This window comes from Aphidius gifuensis, linkage group LG2 (assembly GCF_014905175.1).
Source record: "Aphidius gifuensis isolate YNYX2018 linkage group LG2, ASM1490517v1, whole genome shotgun sequence".
NCBI classification, from domain to species: Eukaryota; Metazoa; Arthropoda; class Insecta; order Hymenoptera; family Braconidae; genus Aphidius; species Aphidius gifuensis.
This window is the reverse complement of record NC_057789.1, coordinates 10,290,541-10,317,604: the sequence shown is the minus strand read 5'-3', so window position 1 is coordinate 10,317,604 and position 27,064 is coordinate 10,290,541. Positions and strand designations below refer to the sequence as shown.

At 30.8% G+C, this 27,064-nt stretch overlaps 2 protein-coding genes across 2 annotated transcripts; both read left to right on the top strand.

Moving 5' to 3' along the window:
- Positions 1 to 7,625: 7,625 nt before the first annotated feature.
- Positions 7,626 to 9,255, top strand: LOC122850356 (protein ALP1-like). Its single transcript, XM_044149515.1, has 3 exons — positions 7,626 to 8,177; positions 8,257 to 8,491; positions 8,551 to 9,255. The coding sequence occupies exons 1-3, from the start codon at positions 8,008 to 8,010 to the stop codon at positions 9,253 to 9,255; spliced, it is 1,110 nt and encodes a 369-aa protein (XP_044005450.1). The 5' UTR covers positions 7,626 to 8,007.
- A 10,240-nt stretch (positions 9,256 to 19,495) lies between these two features.
- Positions 19,496 to 20,459, top strand: LOC122850355 (double-strand break repair protein MRE11-like). The gene is made up of 4 exons (XM_044149514.1): positions 19,496 to 19,595; positions 19,673 to 19,804; positions 19,903 to 20,178; positions 20,311 to 20,459. Exons 1-4 carry the CDS (start codon positions 19,496 to 19,498, stop codon positions 20,457 to 20,459), a joined length of 657 nt encoding a protein of 218 aa, XP_044005449.1.
- The last annotated feature ends 6,605 nt before the right edge of the window (positions 20,460 to 27,064 follow it).

Below are 27,064 nucleotides of genomic sequence, written 5' to 3'. Positions count from 1 at the left end.
TTCAATCTTTTTAACTTAAAAAATAATTTAATACAATTGATGGTTTCTTCATCTTTGTCAATGGATTGGACTTTTATTGAAGGCAAACATTGATTGGCAACTGGCAAATTGAAGTTTTGTCATCGGTAATTTTGGTGATACAGATAATGTATCAACAAGATCAATCCTCGTTCATCCAGACATTAGCATGAAAGTAATGTAAACTTCAATTTTTGTATTGATAATTTTAAATTTCGACTATCCCATGTAATATTTATCGGTCTACTTCTATTTTTAGATACAATTTAATGATCATTCATTTAGCAACTTTCATGGTATCAATAAAGTAAGATCTCTTCAAGATATTTTATCTCTTACTACAACAATCAGTGAGCTCCAACCATGTCAAGGAGTCTACAAAACAACCCCTTGTAGTAGTCCATTACGTGAAAAAATATCTCTTTATCAAACAAGGCGGGGCAAATTTCGTCAATTAAAACGCCAAAGAAAATTAGATGCGGAATGAAAAAGAGCCAACCGGTCTATATTAAAACGTATTGATACTAAAAATTTATTAAGTTTCATGAGACGTTAAATTTTACGATCCCAAAAGATTGTATGTAAAAAATAGAGTATCAATAAATTCATGCAACAGTATTCCCGTTATAATTTACTCGACCTTTTTTTTATATACAGTTAATAAACTTAAAAAACGGTGTTACGAGATTTTGACAAAAATTGTCATCCACTGGAGAAGAAGATGTTAGAAATTTTTTGTCGAAGTTGCCTGCAACTCAAAAAGAAGCAGTACAAGCTTGTTTTGATGCTGCCAGTTGTAATTGTTCAACTAGCATGAGATATACTAATGCATGGATACTTGAATGTATTCTACTTCGAATTGAAAGTCGTCGGTCGTATGAACATATAAGAGAACATAATCTCATGCAAATACCAAGTATGATACTCTCAATAAATATATGAAAGACATGAAACCTTCATATTAATTTCAAGAAGAAGTATTTAAACTTTTGAAACCTAAGTCACTTCAAATGGAACTATTTCAAAGACGAGGTTTCTATTCCGGTTTTTTTTTTCTTTCTTCAAATTCATTTCTTTATTATAAAAGTTTTATTATTTATGTAAGTACACTTATTGTGGATGAACTGAAGGTGACCGAAGGTTTTTCATTCAATCGAAGTTTAATAAAATTTGTTGTTCTAGTTGACTTGGGCCGATATACACCTAAACACCAAGTAACAGATCAGGGTGACCATGCACTTGTGTTTGTGTTCCAACCTTCACCTAGGCAATGGGTTCAAACGGTCGAGCTTTCCTAAGTGAAGGTTATGCGAGTGGAACAGTCTTACATGAATTAGTATTAGAGTGCAGAGTTCTCCTGGAAAATGCAGGTTTTTTCGTTGATGTGGTAACAACTCATGGAGCCAGTTGGAACAGACTTATGTGGAAAAAGTTTGGACTCCATGACCATGAAAACAATTGCCTCCATCCATATCGGTAATTCCAACAATGCAACTGGTACAAATGATGAATGACTATACTTTTGCTTTGATTTTTCACATCTTCATAAATTATTGAAAAATTTCATATTTAAAGACGACGGAGTTATGGTGAATATTTAATGTTCCAATAATTAACTTATATTCTTTTTTTTTAATTTATAATTACGCTCAAACATATTTTAAACAAACTTTCAATATATATTTAGACGCCTGATGGAAAAGTACGAAAGAAGCACTGGAAAGCAGTCATTGAATGGTGGCATGAAACCTGAGGCTTAAAGTTGCACATAAATTAACTGTAAATTATATCAAACCCCAGTATTTGCAAAAAATAAATATAGCTATGGCATTTGAGGTATCCATTTATTGTATTTACTCACGATTAAAAGTAAAGTAAATTCAACATTATATTTTTATTGCTAAAGTATTTTCTGAACGAGTAGCTGCAGCTGTGGAAATGAATAAAACAATTTGTTCAGACCTGGTTGACTGTGAACAAACTATTAATTTTATCAGACGAAAGCAAAAACTCATCACTGCAATGACCTCACGGACAATCAAAAACTCGTTAGAGTACGGTAATTATTATTACAATGTACGATAATTAATAATTAAAGAATCATATTTATATCATTATTATTGTCTCTATGAGGTAAAAATAGATCTTCATCAATACTTACTAAACTGGCCCCTCCATGGGAAGTAATAACTGGGAATTTATGACGAATAGTCCATATGATGGTTATCTTGTAACTTTGAAAACAACTGTCGACGTCATGTAAGAAATAGTATATAATAAGTGGAAATAAGTGAAAAATGTGGTTACAATCGTCTAATGACTACGCGTCTCAATCAAGATGCCTTAGAAGTAATTTTATTTTTTCATTCAGTAGTAACTGATTTTTGAATTGCCGAATCGATGGACGGTGGAGGCTTAAGTCGTCATCGACGTCAAATGAAGTCAAATGATGTCTCAGCGAGTCAAATGCAGTAGTAACCGTTTTTTTTTTTTTTTTTTTATTAACAAATGTACAAATATGTACAAAAAGGTATCGTTATGTCAAGAATATGCTCCTTGAACATAAACAAATTATTGGTTGAACTATTATATTAAGAAATATAATAATCTGACCATCGTATCAGGATATGTTCGCTAATACGACTATATTCAAAGTAAACTTGTTGACCTTAGATTATGATCCTAGGATTAACTGCTGGATGTTACTGCTTCGTTTTAATTCAGTCGTTTGCAGGTGAAAACCGGGTGGAGCTCGTACATTTATATGATTTTAGGGTTGTAGTTGAATAAAATACACCGATGCATGTAACTTAAATTTATATTTATTGTAGAAAACAAAATAAAGTAAATGAAATTATTACTATGATCATTCAATACATGATCTTACATTAATCGAGATATTCAAAAAAGATGAAGATTATTAATAGTAAATTATTTTCACGTTGTTGCTATACGGATGATACAAATTGTTTGGCGTGAGCTAACCAGTTGATTATTAATATTTTTTTGACAACAATTTGATATATAAAATTCTTAGAACAGCTATAGAATGAATCCGGGTCCTATACAGTTTTGGGCAATTCAATATTAGAATTTCTGTGCTACGACTTTTTATGGGTTATATTCGTTACTCTACGCGAGTTCTCAGTAACTTAAATTGTAGTAAATTGTTGATCTTACAGGTTGAAAACATTTATTGATGATTTCACTCTCGCGACAATAATACAGTTAATGGACCGCAGCTGCGTACGTGACCAAGGGAAAACGCTAAACCAGTTCCTCCAGCGGCATTGACACTTGACCTACTATTTGCGTATACCAACATATTATGTCTTATTCATTCTTATATTTTATACTCAATTAATATAAAAGTTCGTAAAGTTCTAACAGTATATATCTCAGGTACCAGCTTATACGGCCATTTATCTTCAATAGTTTTTTTTTTTTTTTAATATTTACAAAGTTGTCATCGTTGATTTGAAAATAAATTTCGATGTTGATCAAAAACTTCCCTAGAGCTTCTGTCAACATCCTGTTTCTGGTGTTTACATACATTCCAATGTCCTTGTTCAATGTTGTTCCTTCTTTGCACGTAATTCCATCAATATATTTATCACGTTCATCATTATATTGATCACATTCCCATATAATGTGCTCAATTGTTTCAGGTGTTCTTACACCTTTATTAAGACACCATCCACACCATTCATCTTTTACAATGTCAAATCGTTTCAGACTTGATCTTGTTGTAGTGTGTCCACTTCTTATCCTATTCAAAATCACAATTCGCTTACGATTGAAGTTGAAATCATTTCGCCATAGTTTAGAGCTTGCTTTGTAGTACTTGATGAAATATCCAGTACCTTTTTTTCCAGCTGATTTCGTGCACCATTTATGAAACCCATTGCTTCAATTCTCTCTCCATTTGCATTTAAAATCAGCAAGTGGAATTAACACTTGGGAATCTCTTCCTGTCGTGATTCTAGCCTTCGCTTCCTGGTCTATTAACCCATTTTGATCAATCGTACAATGTGCTGGGATCCAAAAAAATTTTATTCCGTATTTCTTTATTCATGAGTTTAACAAGTTTATTTTTTATTTTACAGATCAATTGACCTGATGTTGATCGTTTGATGTTGACTTTTATACTTGCTAGTGCACTAGTTAAGTCTGAGAAAATTGTGTATTGTCCTGGTCTCATGTTTTCTTTTATATTTAGTGTTTCTATTATAGTCATTATAGCCAATGATTCAACAATAAATACTGATGCAAATTTTACTGTTCCAAACTAGTATTTGTTGTTCTGTGATGCTTGATATGAAGCAAATCAAACAAATGGTCCACCTTTTGTTTTGCAGCCAACCGTAAAGAACGACATGTTTCTGTTAGTTCTTTTCCAAATAATATTTGAAATTCACTATTTGGATGACTGGATTTCTGTATTATCCTACCTACTTTGTCAGAGACAGGTAAATTGGTGAAAAGAACTTCATATTTGTAACTGAAACCCATTGGTTTATTGCTTCTGTCCAATAAATGGTTGGTTGGTGCCTGTTTTTCATAGCTGTCTATTACCGTTGACTTTCTACACTTTCCAATGATTGTATTGTTATTATGGATGATCTTCATTACATGATACTCTAAATGTATAGTTACTTCCTAGATACTGGTATCTTAGTGATATTGGTGCTTCTCTTGCTACCGTTTTGAGTTTTTTCAAAATTAAGTAGGTATACTTACCCACTAAAGTTACTGCTCAACCTAGTGGTTTTTTAAGAAATTTTTAGTAGGAAGATGTTCCGAGTCTGGCAACACTGTCATCGATACTCATAACACATCTGCCACTACTAATTTTATTAAAACAAACAAATTCCCTACTTCATGGAAATTAACAAACATTATTGCAATTCATAAGCGAGGAAAAGACCATAGCCTTCAACTATCGGCCAATAGCACTGACATGTAACATTGGTAAAATCATGAAAAAAATCATAACCAAACGTCTCACTTAGTAACTGTAAATAAATGAAATGATATCACCAGCTCAAAGTAGCTGTGGAAAAAACTATCCAACAACTGACCACCTACTCAAGCTTCAAGACCTAATTTGCGAAGCTTTTGCCAATAAGCAACACCTGATAGCTGTATCAATCGATCTTGAAAAAGCCTTTGAAAAAATGTATAGAAAAAATTATCCGACTACTAAAAAATGCTGGTTAAATAGGTATAGTCACCAATTATGTACTGTAACTGATTTTTCCGCCGACAAAGTAGAAGCCTCAGTTACTATGGGATCAACGAGGATTTCTCACCATACTCCTCTCTTACCGCCAGGAGGGAGCCAGCTGGTGTATAACGGCAACCAACGGACCGTGGGGTAGTTTCGGAAGCAATGGCCGCCGACGGCCATTTCGGTAGCGACTAGTTCAGTAAGAAATGGTAGAGAGGCGCGGTCCACCATATTAGTTCCAAAACGTCACTCTGGCACCATTACTAAAATGTATATGAATTTTAATATTGGCCGGGAGCGTAATAACCTCACCCCGCGGCGGCGGTTATTACCGTAATCATTAACTTTGGTTTCACTCACTCGCACAACCTAAGTCAATACGAGAACGAGGATATTCGTACCTCACAGGCTTTACCAAATATCCTCCTATTGCCTACTCACTCTAGTGCACCAAGTAGTCGAACATAAAGTCCATCCGCAGCCACGCTGGTCTTACGCCGGACTACTCTATGCATTTGGCTACTCGATTATAGGTTACCCTGACAGTAAGTAACCACATTAGAGCGAGAGAGCGAGTGATATACAACGTCCTACCTATACAGCGTAGCGACATCGTAAATCACCCCCGAGAGCATGCACCACGCATCGGGAGCTTGGTTGGACTCATCAGTGACATCAACTAGTTCCAACCTAGGACCCAGTCGACGTCATAGTCTAAGTCAGCTAACTCCACCAAGGAATCATGCCAGCTTCACCAATGATATCAACTAGCTCCTCCATAGGAGCATGTCGACATCACCAAGTCACCAGCCAACTCCACCAAAGAATCGGCTAGCTTCATCGGCAGCCAACCACGGACTGTCACCAGTCCCGGTGCCATCAACTAGCTCCGAGAGCCGGCCGACGACTGGCAGTGAGATGCCAGCGATCACCAGTTTTATGGACTCTCTATCCCCACTTCCGTTTGACCCACTCCATACGACCATCTGTGCGCACACCTCGATGCGACTCTCCGGTGGGAGTGTCGAAGTAGGGGATATGAATCTGTCGTAGCCAGGGTGGGAATCCCGATTATCCACTCGTGGTGGATGTCTACCAAGTCAACACTGACATTCAGGCAAAAATGGATGTCACTACCGAGGCCACTCACAAACCGGTGGTATTAATTAGCGTCTTAGTCGATAAAACCCCCTCAGACCAGACCTCTAATTATTTTCGGGAGCGCGAGATCTGCCAAATCTCGTTACAGTACAAAACTTTCTTCAAGATAGATTAGTTCAAGTGAAGTGTTACTCTATTTTTTGTTGCTACAATAAAATTGTTGCTAAACAATATTGTAACTAACAGGTTGTCAAAAACGTTGTTATTTTTTTTGCTTAAATCTTTTTTTTATCATTGTGTTGATTATATTTCACGTACCAACTTTTAGCTAGTACTGTTTATTTTATGATATTTATCATGATAGAATAATTATGGTAGTCCTGACAGTGTCATGATGCTTTGAGTACATTGATCACAGTTCTTAGTATACCGTTTACTCAGCGATATTGTACATAACCATTATAGACGGTAAGCCAAGGCCAAAAAACTTGCACAGAACCGCATCGGCTTAATACCTGTTAGATGGTAGTCCTATACACCCATAACACGTTGCACCTACTCCCTACCGTTTTAATGGTCACCTGTCCACAGGTAAGCCAGGTCAAAAAGACGAATTTTAAACAACGTTAAAAATAGTAGGCGAGCTAGATTATTTTCTTTGAGTGTATTTTAAATACAAGATAAAAATCCCTATTATTTTAAAGATTGTTAAAAGGGTTAAAAAAATTATTGAAAATTAAATTTAATTGTAGAGTAAAGCGCCACTCAGTAATCCCCACCCATACCACATTACTCTATAATTCAATTTAATTTTCAATAATTTTTTTAACCCCTTCAACAATCTTTAAAATAGTAGAGATTTTTTTCTTGTATTTAAGATACACTCAAAAAAAATAATCTAGCTCGCCTACTATTTTTAACGTTGTTTAGAATTCGTCTTTTTTACCTGGCTAACCTGTGGACAGGTGACCATTAAAACGGTAGGGAGTAAGTGCAACGTGTTATGGGTGTATAGGGCTAACATCCAACAGGTATTAAGCCAATGCGGTTCTGTGCAAGTTTTTTGGCCTCGGCCCACGGACTATTAAGAATTAGAGTTTATACTACAACAAGTTGAAAAATTGACCCACTACCACTTTGTTAAAGCCTCTGGCTCTGTAAAGGTGAATTTTCACTCAAATTATTTGTCGGCAACAATTTTTTATTTGTCAGCGACAAATAAATTATTTGCAGCCTGCAATCAAATAATTGTCACCAACAAATATTTTATTTGTAGACTGCAAATATTTATTTGTCAGCAACAAATATGGCGTCAACATAAACATAAACATAACCAAAAAAGGAAAGTATAAAAAACAGTCACATAATTGTATATAAACTTGTGTTCAACGATAGTTTTTTAAAAATATATAATATTCAATTGTAAATACATGAAATAAATTGTAAAAATATGGAAAACCTACAAGACCTTCTGTTTAATCAGTGTATCAATTATTTGAAAAATTCGACCATCTGGATTATACAATATTAATCAAGTTTCTAAAATAGTTGAATTTGCTTTGGAACTGATAAAAACGCCTTATCCAAGACAATACAAAAAAAAAAAATACTGGGAATCTGAGTTTGTGAAACAACGGAGGAAAGGTTTTTTCGTTGTGATGTTCCCAATTTTGTTAAGGGATGCACGTTTATTTCTTGACTATTTCCGAATGAAACCGACACAATTTGAATATTTGGTTCAGCTGGTTGCACCTTTGATAATACGTACCAGAGTGACGAGATCTCGGACGCCAATTTCAGTAGACGAGCGCCTTGCACTTACTATCAAGTATTTCAAAACTAATAAATTTTCATCTTTTTATCAACGTTTATAAACGATCGACTATTGTATACAATATTATTTCCAGATATTTGGCGTCTGGTGATAGCCAAAAATCGTTAGCTTTTGAGCATTCTATGGGTTTTTCAACGGTATCTACCATTATCTTTGAAACATGTACAGCATTATGGTTAAAATTGCAGCCAATCGTTCTTCCAACACCAACAATAAATGATTGGTTGAGAATTGCCAAAGGTTTCGAGGATAGATGGAATTTTCATCACTGCATTGGTGCGATAGATGGAAAACATGTTCAAATACAGGCAAGTTATCATAATAAATGTCACATGACTTAATTTTAAAATTTTGATTCTAATTGTAGGCTCCTCCAAATGCTGGGTCTAGGTATTTCAATTACAAAGGCTTTCACAGTCTCGTGTTACTAGGCGTCTGTGATCATCGATATTGTTTCACACTTGTAGATATTGGAGCTAATGGGCGGCAAAGTGATGGTGGTGTTTTTTTTCGGTCGAAAATTGGACGTTATTTCGAAGAAGAAAGTTTAAAAGTTCCACCTCCTTCGAAAATAGAAAAAACTGAAACAATACTGCCATACATCTTAGTAGGTGATAAAGCCTTTCCATTATCTGACTATTTACTACGACCTTACACACAACAAAGCAACATGGAGGAGAAACAGCTCATATTTAATTATCGTTTGGGTCGTGCACGAAGAGTAATCGAAAATACTTTTGGTATTTTATGTTCTCGATGGAGGATTTTACGTCGCCCTATCCTCGGCAAAAGAGCAACAATAAAGGCGATAATAAAAGCAACAGTTTGTCTCCATAATTTTTTGATGATCAACAAAGACAATAACTCAAACTGTGATTCAACAATCAATCAAGTTTCAACAAATGAAGGAGCTATCCAACATTATGTTGGTAGTGAAGATTCATCGTTAAATATGAACCCACTTAGTGAGATACCTCTTTGTTCTAGCGCAGAGCGACTACGAGATCAATTTGCAGAGTTTTTTCAAGAAGAAGGTGCTGTCCAGTGGCAATTCCGTCATATATATTTGTAAAGTGTTACTTGACAAGAAAAGAAAAAAAAATTTTTTATTAAATAAAATTTTAGTTAGATTCATAGATATAATTTACTATTTGTTATTAAATCACATTTATAAACACTGACTTTATAAAAACTAGATAAAAAGAACTTGCTTTAAGTAACTTAAGTATATCATCTTTTGAATTATTTTAAAGTAAAAAAATAAATTAACGACTAATCTTTATCAATTATTTTTTAGTATTGTAGCTGATCAACAGCTTTTCTGCGATATTCGTCGAGAAGAACATGAATTTTAAGCATTGCTTCTTGCAATAAGTCTGGTGGTAAATCATCGATAATCGTCCCCATAAAATGTAAAAATCCTAAGACGTGTGGATTTTTTAGTTCAGGCTGTTGAAGATGTTGTTGCTGTGATATTTGAGGTGGTGGTGGTGGTGGTGGTGGTGGAGCACATTTGCTTATCAGTTGCTCAAGTGTATGCTGTAATGCTTCGACTTTTTGCTCTTGATGATTTTTCCTTTTTTTATATTTATTTTTAACATTAATATCCTGTTCAGCAATATTAGAATCAGTTCTGAAATTAACACAAAAAACAAGTTGTTTGATTAATCTACGATACAAACAAAACAATAATCAAAAAATTCAAGAAAATAAAAAATTTTACTCTTCATTAGTGTCAATATCTGATAAAAATTTCATACGGTCCTCGTGAACCCATTTTTTATCTGGAGTTCCTCCTGCAGATCCTGTTTGCTTTTTCTTTGAATCAAGAGCCATTTTTCTATTGTAAGATGTACGTAAATTTTCCCACTTTTTGGACAACAAACCAATATCTAATATTTTTGTTTTATCTGGATATTCAACTGTAAACGTTTGAAGAAAATAAAACTAAAATTTTTGAACAGTAATAAAATAATAATGTGAATATAATGTATTATTAATTATGTAACTCTTCATAGCATCAGATATTTCTGTCCATATTGCCAGTTTTCGATTAGGTGATCGTTCTGTTATACTCAATGAAAAGTTCCACAGTGATGGATACTTATGGACTTTATCAATCAAATTTTCTTCCATTTCAACATACCATGTATCACTCTTTCTTCCCGGAATACCTTTTTTTTTAATGTTTGGATTTGAATTTTCATTTTTCTCACAGTCCTTACTGAAGCAGTCTTCAATACGATTATCGTTATCTGAAATTTATTTCATTGTAAGATTTGAGATTAAGATATGTGTATTTATTATCCAATTCTTATAGTAATCGAATTTACCTGTTTCTGTAATCTGTTGTTTTGCGATTATACTGACAGGTTTAGGATTCAACGACAACAACTGACTGGCAGTAAACCTCTTGACAACGACTCCATCAGCTGAGGAAAAGTTCAATGGGAAATATACATTTCTTGAATTATGATGATGACAAGATTCAGAAATAAAATGATTACTGACCTTTAACAGGGTATATTTTTCCATTTTCAAAGTGAAGCTTGGCATAACCATTGAAACATTTGTGACTATAAAAGTGCTGATTATTTTTTATTTCCAAGTGAGGAATCTCTTCACAGAGACCACAGATCTATAATTAAAGTTATTGAAGATTGAAAAATTATAAAACAGGACTAACATTAATATTAATATTCTATTATAAATATATATGTATAGCTACTTACATTTTTATTCATTGTTGTGATCACAATTACACACTATTCTGACGTTTGGTTATGTTTATGTTTATGTTGACGTCATATTTGTTGCTGACAAATAAATATTTGCAGACTACAAATAAAATATTTGTTGGTGACAATTATTTGATTGCAGGCTGCAAATATTTTATTTGTCGCTGACAAATAAAAAATTGTTGCCGACAAATAATTTGAGTGAAAATTCACCTTAAATTGAAACAGACTCAGGTTTACTCAAGACAACCTTGGGATGTCTTTTTCGGAATTCTCAGAACCAATCTTCTCTAGCAATTCTAGATTTCAAGGAAACCTGAATATTATTTCTTACTGCTGCAGTGTCAGCCAATATATTCTTGCTTGCTTGGAACCAAGACCACGTAGTTCTGTTGCTTTAATAACCGATTTGCTTTATCCTACTTACAGAGGTCAAGAACGAAAATCGTATGAACGAGATCATAATTTATTAATTGACACAATTGGACAAAAACAAATTCAGGAACTGGGAACGTATATAGAACCTTCAAAAACTTTTTTACATTACGTGTTCGTGACTTTCTTATTGGGATGCAGCTACTCTTATTTATCCTACATATCCAGTTTTGCCAAAAAAGTACTACGTCTTCCTGCTGTTATTCCATCAATTGGTCCATGTAAAATTAATGTTGATCAGTGACACCAAATAGAATTGAATAAGGAACTGAAATTTATTATAATTCAAACCTTAAATAAATGTAGACGAATTTATATAAGTACAAATAATATAAGGTACAACTAAAAACAAAGTAATATTTATTTTGTTGTTTAAGAATATAAGGCAATTATATTATATATATTTTCAAAGTAAAAAAAACAGAGTGTATTCAAACAAGACTTGAACTCTATGTTTAAAAAAAACAAGTTACCCATATATCAAATTAATGTGTGTTGATGTTGTTCATCAAATATTCAAAGATATTTTAAGAATTTAATTTTTACGTCATTGGTTTGCTTCGAATAATAATAATAATAATAATAATAATATCATTAATAATGGTGATGACAATAGTCAAGACGTTGCTTTATTACACTTATCTGATTATGAAAGTGATTATGATGCTATTATTGAAATGATATATTCAACACACGACATGATGCCTTGAATCATTACTCGAGAGTTGATGTATAGATTAAAATTAAAAAGAAGTTGTATAGAGTGTGAGACTTGTTTTATTATCATTGATGACACAACTGAAAAAAATTCGAACCAACTCCGAACACAATTAAACCAATAACAGATACATTCACAATATTCAATAATGAAATTGCTCCTTGCATGTCAATGAACAATATCAAGAGTAATTTAATTAATGCTTTTGAAGAAGGATAATAAATATGGACTAATTTAATTTTTAACTCGTCATGTATTAAGAATACGTCGAATGATATACCCTTCACTTGCACAAATTCTTTTTAATCTTCAAATTGCTTTGTCAATTGAAAAATATAAAATTTTGCAGGTGAAGTATAAAATACAGCTAAAGTAGCTTAGCGAACAAATCAATAAAAACAAGGAAAAAATAAAAGAAAAGCTAAAACAATAAATGACATGAACCAAAAAAGCAAAAAAGAGTTAATAATAATGTTTTTTTTTACCTGTAATTGACTTTATATGTTCACTGGTAAAATAAATTCATCAATTTTCAGATATTAATTTTTTTCGATTGATTATCATTTCATAAGAAAAAAATTATAAACAATACATTTTTTTGAAATACTTTTTACATTCTCCAATTCACAAACGCTGCGATCACGCTCATTGATAGCTTTATGATCTCTTCGGGTTCGCAAAAGTGCTTCCCAAAGCATTGAAATCTAAGCTCAACCAGTCCAATGCAATATGACCAGTCCAATGCATTTGCGACAAGTGACATCCCGTACTAGTCTTATCCTTTTCAGATGTGCCCTGAGTCTATAGTGTCCCGTTACCAGTCCTACTACTAGCCTCAGCTGACACCTAGTCATATTTATTAGCTGCCTACCTACCTTCCGCTCAGGTTAACCTTGGAAATCGTGTGTTTGCTTTACCTTGGGCTCCTCTCTCCATAATTTCCTTATATACCCTGTGTTGATAGGCGCGGATTTCTGTCTTAACAAAGCAATCTGCAATCTTTACGACTGGTCCCGGCCCATAGAGTCTCAATGCTGAACCTCCACGAGCCAGTTCATCGGCTGTCTCATTACCCTGGATTCCTGATTTGTCTGCTGGTTTGTCTGCTGGTGCGTCAATCGCCAACAGCGCTGCTTGACTATCGGAACAGATACAGATCCTTTTGTTCCTATAGCCACGTTCTAATTTCATCTCTGCACATACTAACATCGCGAATACCTTTGCTTGGAAGACCGTACAGATTCCGCCCAGAGTAAAATTAGTACCCTTGGTAGATCCCTGCTGCAGTGCCCTCCTTGGTCTTGGATCCATCTGTAAACCAGATGAGATCGCATTCCGAGATCGGATCCGGTTGTTCATTCAATCCTTCCGTTCCGGATAATTGACCTTGAATTTCTTTTCAGAGCTGTATCTTTCTTCCAAAAAGTCCTGCCTAGCTAATACCGCAGAATTTAAATTTCTCTGCTAGAAAGCAATAGTACAATGTCCAGTATCGTCTACGCGTCCTGCCCACTGCCTATTTCTCATAAGTCTGCTCCCGACCCTCAGTGCTGCTATTCTCACTATTAGATGTAGTGGAGGCATATCTAATAGTTCTTTCAGAGCACAAATAGGGGTCGACTTACTAGCCCCTGTAATGCCTCTCAGCGCTAAGCCTCTGACCTGTTCTAGAAGACCCCTGGCGCCTACCTGTCCGGATCTCTTCCACCAAACAATTGCCCCATGCACCACCGCAGGTATATACCGCTTGGTACTTCTAGGCCATGATGCTTGGGTTGATACCCCAGTTTCTACCGCAAATCCTTCTGAGCGTATATAGCATCATAACGGCCCTGTTTGGAACTCTTTCTACTTGTAATCCCCAATTGAGTTTATAATCTAGTATAACACCCAGATGTTTGACTGAGTTTTAGGGTACAATCTCGTTACCATAAAATTTTGGATTTTTCCACCCTTCTAGCTTTCTTTTACCCGTGAAGACTACCAGTTCCGTCTTGTCCGGATTGACAAGTAGTCCTGTGCCTTCATACCACCTTTTCTCTATTCCTAGTGCAGTTCAAGATTTCCTACAGGCGGAAGATTCAACACCAGATATACTTCTCATAAGTATTGTAAGTGCATTACAAAAAATTGTTGAATTACTTGTAATTTTTTTTTTTGTTCAGTGCTTGCATATAATGCAGCTGGTGCTGGTAAAACACATACAATCCTTGTTAAATGATCCAGGCATGAAATAGTGAACAATAGTTGAATTATTTCGTCAAATTGATGTGCAATGTCATGATTTCAATTCAGGTATAACATATTTAAAATTTAGCATTACGAGAAGATGCACATGCTGGTGTTATTGTTATTCATTTAAAAATCTCTTAGCACGTGGTAATAAAAATTGTACCTAATATTCAACGGATGCTAATCAAGAAAGTAGTAGAAGATGCTATATTTTAAGTGTATGTTAATATATCAAATAAACTTGATGGACAAGTTAAACATGTTAAATTATCAATAATTGATTTGACTGATTTGAAGAGAGCTTCAGCAACTGGTTGTAATGTAGCTTGTTTTCAAGAGGGTGCTAATATTAATAAATCATTTTTAGTACATGGTAATTGTATTAATAATTTATCTGCTGATGTTAAACATGTACCATAAGAAGTATCAAAATCAACAAGATTTCCCTCACATTGTCTGTGGAAATAATTTCAGCACAATGCGCAGCAAAAGTATCCTTCTGTTTCTTTTTTTGTTACTTCAATTATTTTTTTATAAGATAGGTAATAATGTCATGAATACTTTTTTTTGATCAATGAGTATCTAATTTATTCATGATATCTTCCTTTACATACTTTTCTAAATTATTTTAATTGAGACAATCATGAAGAAAAGAGCCTGGAAAATCTGTTATTGTTTCCAATATCTCATTCAGCGAAATGGAAGATTCACGGCTTACGATTATATCAACTTTGAATGGATAAAACAAAACAGCAAATATCAAATCTGGTCTCTTTCCGGTTTGTCTTTTTTTTTGAGATTTTTAATGTTGACGACATTGCTTTTACTTTTCTTATTTTTTTTAATTGGAGTTAATAAATGAATACGATTGAGTATATTCTTGTCATCGTCAATCGACTCTATTTCATGTGGAGTACTTTTTCCTGCATACAAGTCTTCATTTGATTTTTCTCGAATAGACAAATTCATAAAACTCGTATTAAGCTTTTTTTCGTCTATGACCTTTGTAATTAATACTTCTTTATTCGTTTTCCACGCATCATTTAACTCATTCAAAATATTTAATCGACGAATAAATACAGCCTTAGTAGATTGCATTAATTCACAAAGCAAGCTATTTGACAATCTTCGTAGTTTAATTTTAATTTGGTTTGTTGATTGTTATTTACGTGCTAGTGCTGGTATTATATTCACAGAAGGTTTTCCGAGATATTTATTTTATGGGAATCATTTATTTCATCAACATCAAATATCTACCTACCCAATAAAGTTTTATCGAAAAAAAACAAATCCGAGTTCTGTCGAATCGGAAATTGTATTCATCTGTAATTTTACAATTTATTCTTGTTACAGTTCAAAAAACTTGTGTCCAGTATTAATAACTGGGATTTGTAACCAAGCTGGTGACTAGCTTGTGGTAATTACATCTGATGTTGAACATAATCACAAGTCTCCAATCGAAGAAGTAAGTTTATATAATATATGTAGTTATATGATTTATGTTACATTATGACATTATGCCAATAATTATAAACATATAACAAAACAGTACAACAGTAACAATGACACTGATCACGATGAGGAAAACAATGATGATCAGACAGAAGAAGTTGTTGGTAACATTGTTGATCTGCAAGAAGATGAAGTTGTTACCACTATTTATAATCGAGGAGACGGGGTTATTGCTGCTAAGACCAGCACCACCAATCAGCGAAACAAGATTGTTACCACCACTATTGATCCAACTATAAAATCATGAAGTGAAAATGAGTCTCCTCAGTGCAGCTTTTGGATTAGTCGAAATTTATCAAGTCGCTACAACGGACTTCACAGAAGAATCGTTGATGGTTTCATTGACTATTTCAGATATAGAGCTGGCTCAAGTGAATATATGATATATATTTTTATATTTATTTATTTATTTTTATATTATATTATATGAAATGAATTTAACCGCTAACTATATATATTCAAATTCTCATCTATTTGTAAATTTTATGATTTATTTTTTAGACTAAAAATGACAATAATGGTAGTAGCTGTGACAAAATGACTTTGCTGTAAATTCTAATTGGAATACCGAAGTCGTCATGGTAAATACTCAAGATAACTTAACAAATGAACTTTTGGATGAAGCGAATTTAACTTTGCATAAAGATGTTATTTCTACTCCTTTGGTGATTGAGCCAGCTATGAGTAATGATTTTCAGGAGCAAAACGAAGAAGAAAACATAAGCCTAAATCGAGCGATGGATCAACTTGATAATTTTCTTCCATTGGTACAAATAAATATATCTACCGCGATCACACTAAAGTTATCAGTAGTGATCAAATTAATTTATCAGCAACAGTCTATTATTAATCATAATAAACTGATTTTATTTCATTTCAAAAGTTTCCTGAAGACAAAAACTCTACAAGTCATCAAATCTTAACTAGTATTCCGTTTCATAACCAAGATGAATCTCAGATTTCTAAAATAAATTTTAAAGTACCTGATGGAAATAAAGTAAAAATTTATGAGCTGAAAAAAAGGAAATCGTTTAAAATCAAGAAGCTGACTTGGAACAAATAAAATTTCCTAGCAATTCAAGTGACAGAGGTTGGCCGAAGGATTCAAAAAAAAAATTTGCTATGTTACGTCTTGGTATAATTAAAATTAATAATCGATTAAAAAATGATAATCTAATAAATTCAACGCATGTAAAATGCCGAGCAAGCAATAAAATTTTTTCTTTTTATTTTAAATTATTTTTATTCATTTTAGATAAAATTAACATCAATGATGAAGCTCATTGTTTGAGTGAATGGAGTCATGATTTTAGACCAAGTTATACAAGTTGTTGCTCTAACAGCCACTGCTGCTGAAGAGGTATTATTAAAAAAAATTCTATAATCAAAAATTCATTAATAATAATAATACCAATTTTTAATTATTGTCATCAGGTTGTTCAGGTTATTTTCAAATCGCTTCGAATGGCAAAACCTCAAATATTTTCATCACCAGTATTTCGTAATAATTTATTTTACGATGTTTGGTTTGTTGATTCAATAGCAAAACCATTGGAACATCTTAAAAATTTCGTTCTCGAATCTTTATTATCAACAGATACTGAAAATATTCGTGGAATAATTTTTAAGGAAGACACCTGATAGGATTCAATAAAATTTAAACAAAATTTTCTCTCTCCAAAAATAAAATTTTCAAAAGTGTTTTTTTATTCTTTGTTTTTTTTTTTGTTGTTGTAGTTGGATCGATTCCACAAAACCACAAATCAAGCTTTGTGGTTTTCATTAATTTTTAATCAACAAATATAAACATATATTAGTATTATAATTATTATTATATAATACATAAATATAATTATTATTACTTGATGAAAATCATACAACTGGTTCTGATAATAATAGTCAAGGCAGTATTCAAACTGAAATTCGTAATAGTAATAGACGTAAAAATTCACAGGTAGGAGTAACACCTGAGGAAAAAAAATTAAAGAAAATTTCATCTTCAGAAAGAAAAATTTTAAAATAATGTTTTCTCCTCTGTATAAATTAATTGATGATTATAAATATTGAATTTGAAATAAATTTTACAGGTTATGTATTTTTTTTTTTTTGTATTTTTTGGGAGTATATTTAATTAATTACTTGCATATATTGCATCAATAGCTATAGCCTGAATGTCATTCTTAAAATCATCAAATCCAAATGTTTTTTTCAATGCTGTTTTGAGCATAATGTTTATCAAAATATTCGTTATTCAAAACAAGTGAGAAAGGCCAACACACAAGGCACTCGTTTTATAACAACATTTGTAATTAATGATTTTATAATTGTCTTCATAAATGCACAGTATATTAAACAACAAAATAACTCGTTAAAAATTATTTGTTGGTAAAACCTTAAGTGTTTACCCGCCAAGAGGGTATGATTACATTAAACTATGTAAAAAATATGCCTTTACTACTCTTGAAATACGTCAGCTTTCCATTAATGCTCTTCTCTGTATAAATATTTTAAATAGTAACACGTATTGCCCTGAACTATTATATAATATTCCTCTGTAGATTCACCACAATACAATTAACAGGTCAAACCTATCTTTATATTCTCCTAAAATTATTAACAACTACGATTTTAATTCACCAATATATAAACTAACATTAAGCGTTAACAATATTCTCAATAACAATCCATCAGCTGATATATTTAGTATTCCTAAGAAAATCAATATTGACTATATACATAAATTGTTATCTTGATGTGTATTCCTTGTAAAAACAAAATTTTTCTCTATACCTTGTAACTATGTAATTTCATGTGACCATTTAATTAGCCTTCAATGAGCTATTGGTCTTATTAATAACTAAAAAAATAAAAAAAAATAAAAAAAATTCGTTGTTAAGTTATTAACAAATATAATATTGCAAACAAACTTATTCAAATATAAAATGTAACGAATTCTCGTTGTCTTAAAGGCTTAGCCAGAAAATCATTTGGTCGACTCTTCATGACACGACATCATCAACATCAAGAAATTAGAGTAGGGCAAACCCCTCCTCCCTTTTTTTCTCGTATGTAAAATTCATTATAGTGAGTTTTAAATCGCTCTCTTGTCTTCGAGACGTCGGACTGACTGGACCTCTGTTTTAACCAGTCGTCTGGTGACGGTGAGTTTGAGATTATTTTTGTATGTTGGACATGGTGGATCAACCACCATGTGCTATCTTTTGTTTAGCTTTAATTTTTATGATCAACTCAAGGCTGATCCTCGAGTTGATTCTGATACTTTTGGCACTTTCGATTATTAGATTTAGTTTATTAATTATTTAATAATTAATATTTCGTTGGACGCGGTCCTATTTAGTTTAGGATTTTTGAGATAATTATGGATTAGCTTATTTTGTATTTTGGAGTTTTTGAGTTACGTTGTTAAATGAGTTACGTTGATGTTTGATAAATAAATATGAAGTAAAATGAATTAATTGAGTATTTTGTTATTATTTTGGGGTATTTATTAATTTAAGCGCCAATACACATGTTTTTTTTTTTATTTTTCTCTTTCACGAAAATCTCAGTTTCAAACACACACTTGTTGCAAATAATATCAATCCCAATCTTTCAATAGTTTATTGATTAATATTATTATAAAATCTACCAGTAAATTTATAAATAATTTTTAAAAAATGGTTGACGAAGGAGAGATATCAACAAGATCTAAAATTTATATGAAAATTGCAATAGCAACTGATTGCCATTTAGGTTATGAAATAAAAGCAAAACAAGGTAAATGAATTATATTGTCAATAAACAATAATAATTATTATTATTATTATTTAATTATTTTTAATTATTGTTATTAGCACACGACAATGACAGCTTCATTACATTTGAAGAAATACTTGAACTTGCTGTTCAACATGATGTTGATTTTGTATTACTTGGTGGTGATTTATTCCATGATGCTAAACCTTCACAAAAAGTTATCCTGGAATGTGTAAGATTATTTAAAAAATCCTGTCAAGGAAGGAAATAGGTAATTTATATAACAATAATTATCATAATTATATATTTCTAAATTGAATTGATCAAGATATGCAGAGTATGACAAGTTTATTTTCAGTGGATTATGATATTGCTGTATTGAATGATTTTGATAATGAAGATATACTAGAAGACAGTGAAGAAGTATCATCAAATAATATTGATGGAATATTAGATATATCAACACAAATGGATTTAATGACAAATAGTTTGACTGACAATGAATTAGCAAGTACACCAATAAGTATTTCAAGTATTGCTAAAGATGATACAATTAATCATTCAAATGATAATATTCATATATCACGTGGTATAAGTTTGACTGGTATATCTGATAAATATAAGGAAATAATAATCGATGATATTGCTATTGAAAATGATAAAAATTTATCAATGAGATTAAAATTACAACCATTGGATCTTAAAAAAAATGATAATGGTTTACAAAAAAAAAGAGATAAAACACCTGGACAAGATTTATTAGAATGGTATAAAGATATAACACGTAATTTTCCTGATGATAAAGTTACAAATCTCACAACATCATGGCGTAATGGTATGGCATTTAAAGCTGTTATACATCATTCTAAACCAAAACTCATGTAAAGTCAAAATTCTTTAAATAAATAAAACTGTTTTGTATAATAGAAGCATAATCTCATGAAAATGTATTGATTGTTTTTAAGAATTAAAAAAAAATAATTTTTAAATGAATTAGAAAAAAAATAAATTTTAAACAAAATACAAAAAAATTAAATTAAAATAAATAAAAAAATCACTAACCCTTGAAAAAAAAAAAAATTTTAATATTTTTCAAAAACAAAAATAAAACATTAAAAAAAACAATAACCCTTCAAAAAAAAAAAAAATTAAAATATTTATAAAAAACAAAAATAAAACAAAATTACAAAAAAAAAAAAAAAAATACCAATTCCTGAAAATATAAAAATATTATTGTAAATTAAAGTTGAAAAAGAAAAAAAATTAAAACGTTTATTAAAAACGAAAACAAAACAAATTCAAATGGAAATTGAGACTCTTTTATTAAACGTTTCATTTTTAAATATAAAATATATAATTCAATAATTTATTTTGTATTTAAATCTGATGTACTGTTAACCATTTGAATTGTTACATCAGATAAATGTATCAACGTTCCACATATATTAGCCCGGGCGTAACTGAGAGCGGGCGACAATGATTGTCGCCCGCTAATAACCGGTTTTTCAGTGTTTCTAGCCGCCCTCTCAGGCTAGAATCACGTACATTGCGCCACGCTTGGTATACGCTTGGTCACACGCACGGTCACAAGCGGATAAAGAGGGGAGAATTACATAGAGACAAGGGAAGCCGGCAAGCACTCTACATGCACTATATATAACGTACAACTCGGAGCGTCAGCTGCTATGTGTGTATCGTGTGCGACTTTTTTTAATTTCAATATTATTAACAGTATAACTGAGTATTGATCATATTCGAAATATTAATATTGATAATATTATCAATATTATGACGTAATTAATATTATTATTTATAAAATTATTGTTATTATTATTATTCATACTATAAATATATGAGCAGAAACGCCAATTATCGGCACGGTTTGGGTGACCCATCCTCAGAACTTCTCAAAATTTTGACAGATTATAGTCCTCGATAAAATACACTTACGTATTTTTTTTTTTATTTTTTCGTCCATTATTTTGGCAGATATTGTATGAGGCATTTCATTGATATTGGTTTTTTTTTTTTTTTTGGTTCATTTTCTTAGTATTTTGTCGGTGAATGAAAATATAAAGAAAAATCGTTTTCAAAGTGAAATTTTCTCAGCTTTTTAAAAAAAATATCACTTTTTTTTTTTGAGGTTTATAACACTTTGAAAATCGAGTTTTTCGCAAAAAAAGCTGTTTTAGTTGCGTTGCCCCAAAATTGACAAGTTTGAAAATATTTTTTTCAGAAAGCTGGGAAAATTTCACAAAGGATATGTAAAAATCAAGTTGGGTTCTCTATAAAAACGAACGGAATCAACAAAAAAGCAAAAAAAACAATAAATTTAAATTTCGAATTTTTTTAAATCTGTAATTTAAAATTCATGGCAAGGTCAAGATATTAGTGGAGACTAAATTTTATAACTTATATTATAACGTCATTTTGAGTAAAAAATAATGGTTCCACTTTAATTTCGTAATTTCGAGATAGATGTTAAATGCAGATCGATTTTTTGTTTCGTTATTGTTATGAACAAATGGATAAAAAAAATTATTTATGAATTGTTTATGTAGTTTTTTTTGGAACATTATGGATAAACAGCAATATCATATCTAAAATAGTTTTAGATATTTACTTTGAAGGTATCGAAATTTGTTGTTAATTTTTTTGGGATTTTATATATAAATGCGCAACAAAATATTGTTATTGATTTTTGTAGTATTTTTTACGTAGGAATCAATGGGCATAATAATAATCCGATATCTTTTTAGCAGTTGAAAATCAATGAAGTCTGTTTTTTTCGAATTACAACCCGTCCTTATATAATATCTCGATATTTTTTAATTTCAAATATTAATATCTAAAAAACAATTGAAGATATCGGATTATTATTATGCCCATTGATTTCTACGTGAAAAATACTACTGAAATCAATAACAATATTTTTTTTTGTTGCATTTATTATTATATAAAAATCCCAAAAAAGTAATAAATTAACAACAAATTTCGATATAATTTACCTTCAAAGCTTAATATCTCGAAAACTATTTTAGATATGATATTGCTGTTTAATCCATAATGTTCCTCGTAAAAATTACTATCAGAAACAATTCATAAATCAATTTTTTTCTTATCCATTTGTTCATAACAAAAATAACGAAACAAAAAGAAATCTGATATCTTGTTTCTTCAATATCTCGAAAATTATTCGAGATATCGAAATTCTGTGAGGGCCATTATTTTTTACTCAAAATGACGTTATAATATCAGTTATAAAATTTAGTCTCCAATAATATCTTGACCTTGCCATGAATTTTAAATTACAGATTTAAAAAAATTCGAAATTTAAATTTATTGTTTTTTTTGCTTTTTTGTTGATTCCGTTCGTTTTTATAGAGAACCCAACTTGATTTTTACATATCCTTTGTGAAATTTTCCCAGCTTATTCCGGGCCGACAACGCGAAAAATAAGAAAATTGCCTGAAATCGAATTTAAAAGTGTATATCACTAATACTATCACAGTGCGCGTAAATACAATAGTTGTGTGTGTGTATGTGCATCGAGTCGGGTACAGTCGGGTAGCGTCGGGTCGAAATAACACTATCGCTTTTACTTATATATCTATCGCTCTCGCGCATGGGAGTTTTGAGTGGGAACACGTGAGGGGTAACGAGTTAATAAAAAATCACAAACTTTAAAAATTAATTACGCCTAAACGGTCGGTTAAAAAAAAAAAACTTATTGGAACTACCCCCCCCCTAAAATCCTATTATCTACAACTTTTACTTGAAACATTTTACTCTCAGTTAAACGGAAAACGCGTAATTGATTATTTTATGTTTAATTATTTTTTTTAACCCTTTCCCTTAGCCCTATCAAATTATAAACCCAACCATTCGATTCGCGAGCCCCGATTACATACCCCTATATTTTTTGTTTTAAAAAACTTAAAAATTCCCGAGGTTGAAAAGATTTTGAGCAGACTAACAATAGTTCCGTTCAAAACTTAATTATTGTCAAAAAGAAAAAAAAAAGAAAGAAAAAAAAACAATCAAAATAACAAAGTCGGATTCAAGTAATGGTAGAACACTGATTGTAATTGGTGATACAAGAATATCATCAAAAATGAGAGGTCATCGTCAAGTTCTATTGAGAGAAATTGAACGTTATCTAATGCACCAAATTCCAAAATCGATGTAATAACTACCGATGAGTACAAAACAACTGTACTATGTTGTTTATGCAATGAAAGATGTACAATAAGTAAATTACCCCACAGGTCATTTATTTATTTATTTATTTTTTGTTTCAATTGATATAATATTAATAATTTTTTTTTTTTTTTATATTTATTTTTTCGAATATGTCGTTTGCCAAAACCAACGCTGTAGGGTGACATTCAACAGGGACATTAATGCTGGAATAAATATTCTAGTACTGGCTCTCATTCACCATGGATTACTTCCCAAAGATTTAATACCAAACTATAGATATTTCAATAGAATATCGTTATGCACGTCGACAGGTGGCTTAAGGGGAATGACAACCTTTTATTTCGACCTAACTGTTCCCTTATTTTTACCAACAAAACTAAACTCGCTCCACACTCAGAGAAGGATAAGTTAACAGTTAACATACCAATATGTTTACATTAAACATACAAAAGTTTAATGTTAAGATATATATATTAACAATAAACATAGATATCTTAACTGTTAACATACGTATGTTTATAGTGGCAACATCTTGACCAATTATATTTTACCTGTCCCACGATAGTCAGCGTTTAATATTTTACTTAGAGAATTATTTGTAACGTCAACGGATGTAAAATATCGAGTAGCTAAGGTGACTTCGAACTGCGGTTTGCAAAAATAATTTAAAATAAAAAACATAATATTGTGAGAAAAAAGGTAAAATGTTGATTTTGCTAAAATAACATAAAAATAATTTAACAAATAAAAAGGAATAAATTTAATTGCTTACTCGGTATTTTATATGCCCGTGAATTCACTAAATATTTTATTTATTTATTTATTTATTTATAATATTGATACCAAGGCGTAACATATGATATTTTAAATTTGTCATATTGATCCATTTATTTAAAAAAAAAAAACTATACAAGAATGAGTAAAAACTTGTCACTCATAAGTGGTGTTTATTCATAATTAAAATGACTTTGTTTACAAATGTAAATAATATGCAAGAGTCATGTTTATATACAATTTGAAATCGTTCCCCAAAAATACCATGCTGCCAATAAAATGATAACTAATTTTTTAGTTTTTCGCAAATAAAATAGTGTCATGCACTAGAGAATAATTTTTCAATCAATCTTGTAAAATTTTATAAAATTCAATTCAGTTTTAGAATAAAAAAAGTTGTTTGGAAATTTATTTATTGTAAACTCCGTCGATAAACGAATCTTTAATTTTTTTTGTCGAATAAACAAATTTTAATACTCTCATGCACCGCATCATAATATTATAAGTGACTTTACCAAATTCTAGGTCCTTATTTTGATTTCTACTGATTAAAAAGTTGTTTTGAAAAAATGACAGATGAGGTTAGATTTTCAAAGGTTCTCATTCCCCTTAAGTGGCACCTAGACCGACTGTGTTCACCAGGAGGTTACATACCAATCGAAGTGTTTAATAAGCATCTGCTATGTATCTTCTTTTAAAATTAATTGGCAATAAATGAAATACGACCGATATCTACAGTATATGCGATGGTTCAAATAGTCAACCTGGTTTGTCGAGGCACCTGTTCATTTGAAAAAATCTTCGACATTGACGACGGTATATCCCCTGAGTTGATAACCCATTGTGTCCACTCCCAGTATTAGTAATAATTATTTTATTACATGTGAAAACTGGTTATAACATCTTTTTTGTATAACAATGTGTACAATAATGTATCCTCTAATTAAAGACTTCTCTGTTGGACACCCATTAAAAATAAATAAATAAATAAACAATTATAAATATAGATAAATTATCTATTAAAAAATAAATAAATAAAACAATAATGAAACTCAGTAGCAACTGCAAATTCTATTATCTACTTGGATGAATATTTTGTCCTTTGTTTTGACATATAAAAATAAAAGTGAATAGAATAATCAGTTCGAATTAGAAAAATAACAATTATAATATTTTTTTAAAAATGGACAAATAAATAAACAAATAGATATATAACCATTAAAATAAATCAAATAGTGGAAAATAATCATGGTCGAACATGTCTAAATCCGATTTAGAAGCTCTCAGAAAAAAATTTGACGATAAAATCATGTTGCTTAGGGAATCTCCAAGATGAGAATTGAAAGAATCAAGAAAATTTTCAGAGATGATAAAATCAATTTATTTCGAGAAATTAACGGTCTACCAAGTACTAGTTTTAATTTAAATTCAAATAAAAAGAATAAACCAGTTATCAGATCGGAACTATACAAATAACAAAAAAAGATCCATAATTACAGTGAAAAAACATTTATTAAATTTCGACGTGAATTTTTACGTCAAATTAATTTAAAAACTATGTCAGTATATGTAACAGTAAAAATTATCACAGACCGTCTTTTCAAAAGATATAATGTCTTCAAAGTTCTTATTACACAGCGAAAATCGTTCCTAAACTTGTTCCAAGACATATATTTATAGATAAGTCGTTTTTCTAGGGCAGTGATTTTTCATAACATACATGTTGAATTGAAAAACATAAATAATTCCACTTACTTAGCAAAATCTCTCCAACTGACGATTCACTCAAGAATATTAGAAAATAATTTTTATCATAAAAAAATATTTAAGTAATAATTCAAACCAAGACAAAATAATCGATTATTTCACTAATGTTTATTAATAAACATTTCATATATATTATTTTAATTAATCATAATTTGTTAATATCAATTGTTACAATCGTAATTGTATTTCTTTTTTTTTTCTTTTTTAAATTTTTATTATTTATTAATTAATTTAATTTTGTTATTTTCTTCAATTATCATATTCATTTGATTACCATTATTTACACTATTCGTTCGTATAAAATGCGAATTCAAGATTTATAATCACACCACTACGGTTGAATTTCCCTTTTTTTATTATTTATCTATTATTTTATGTACGTGTGTAACGAGTATGTGTGTGTCTGTGCTTTTATTTTTTTCCATATTAAACAATTTCATTTTTTAAAATCATTTTCACCATTAATTAATTATTTATATTCCATTCATTTTTATCAGACACTATTTGTCATGAATTATTAATGTTTACAATGTGTTATTTTTCAAATATTTAATTTAAATTAATAATTTTATTTTTTGTCATTTTTCCCTTTTGAATTTATTTAAAATGGTTTTTTTTTTTTATTTATTAAATATGTGAATTTTTTAAAATGAATACTCAGAGACAGAAAAAAAAAAATGCATGTTTTTTTAAAGGGCAGTTCTTTTTATTATACTAAAGTTTTTTTCCTTAGTTAATTTATTCGG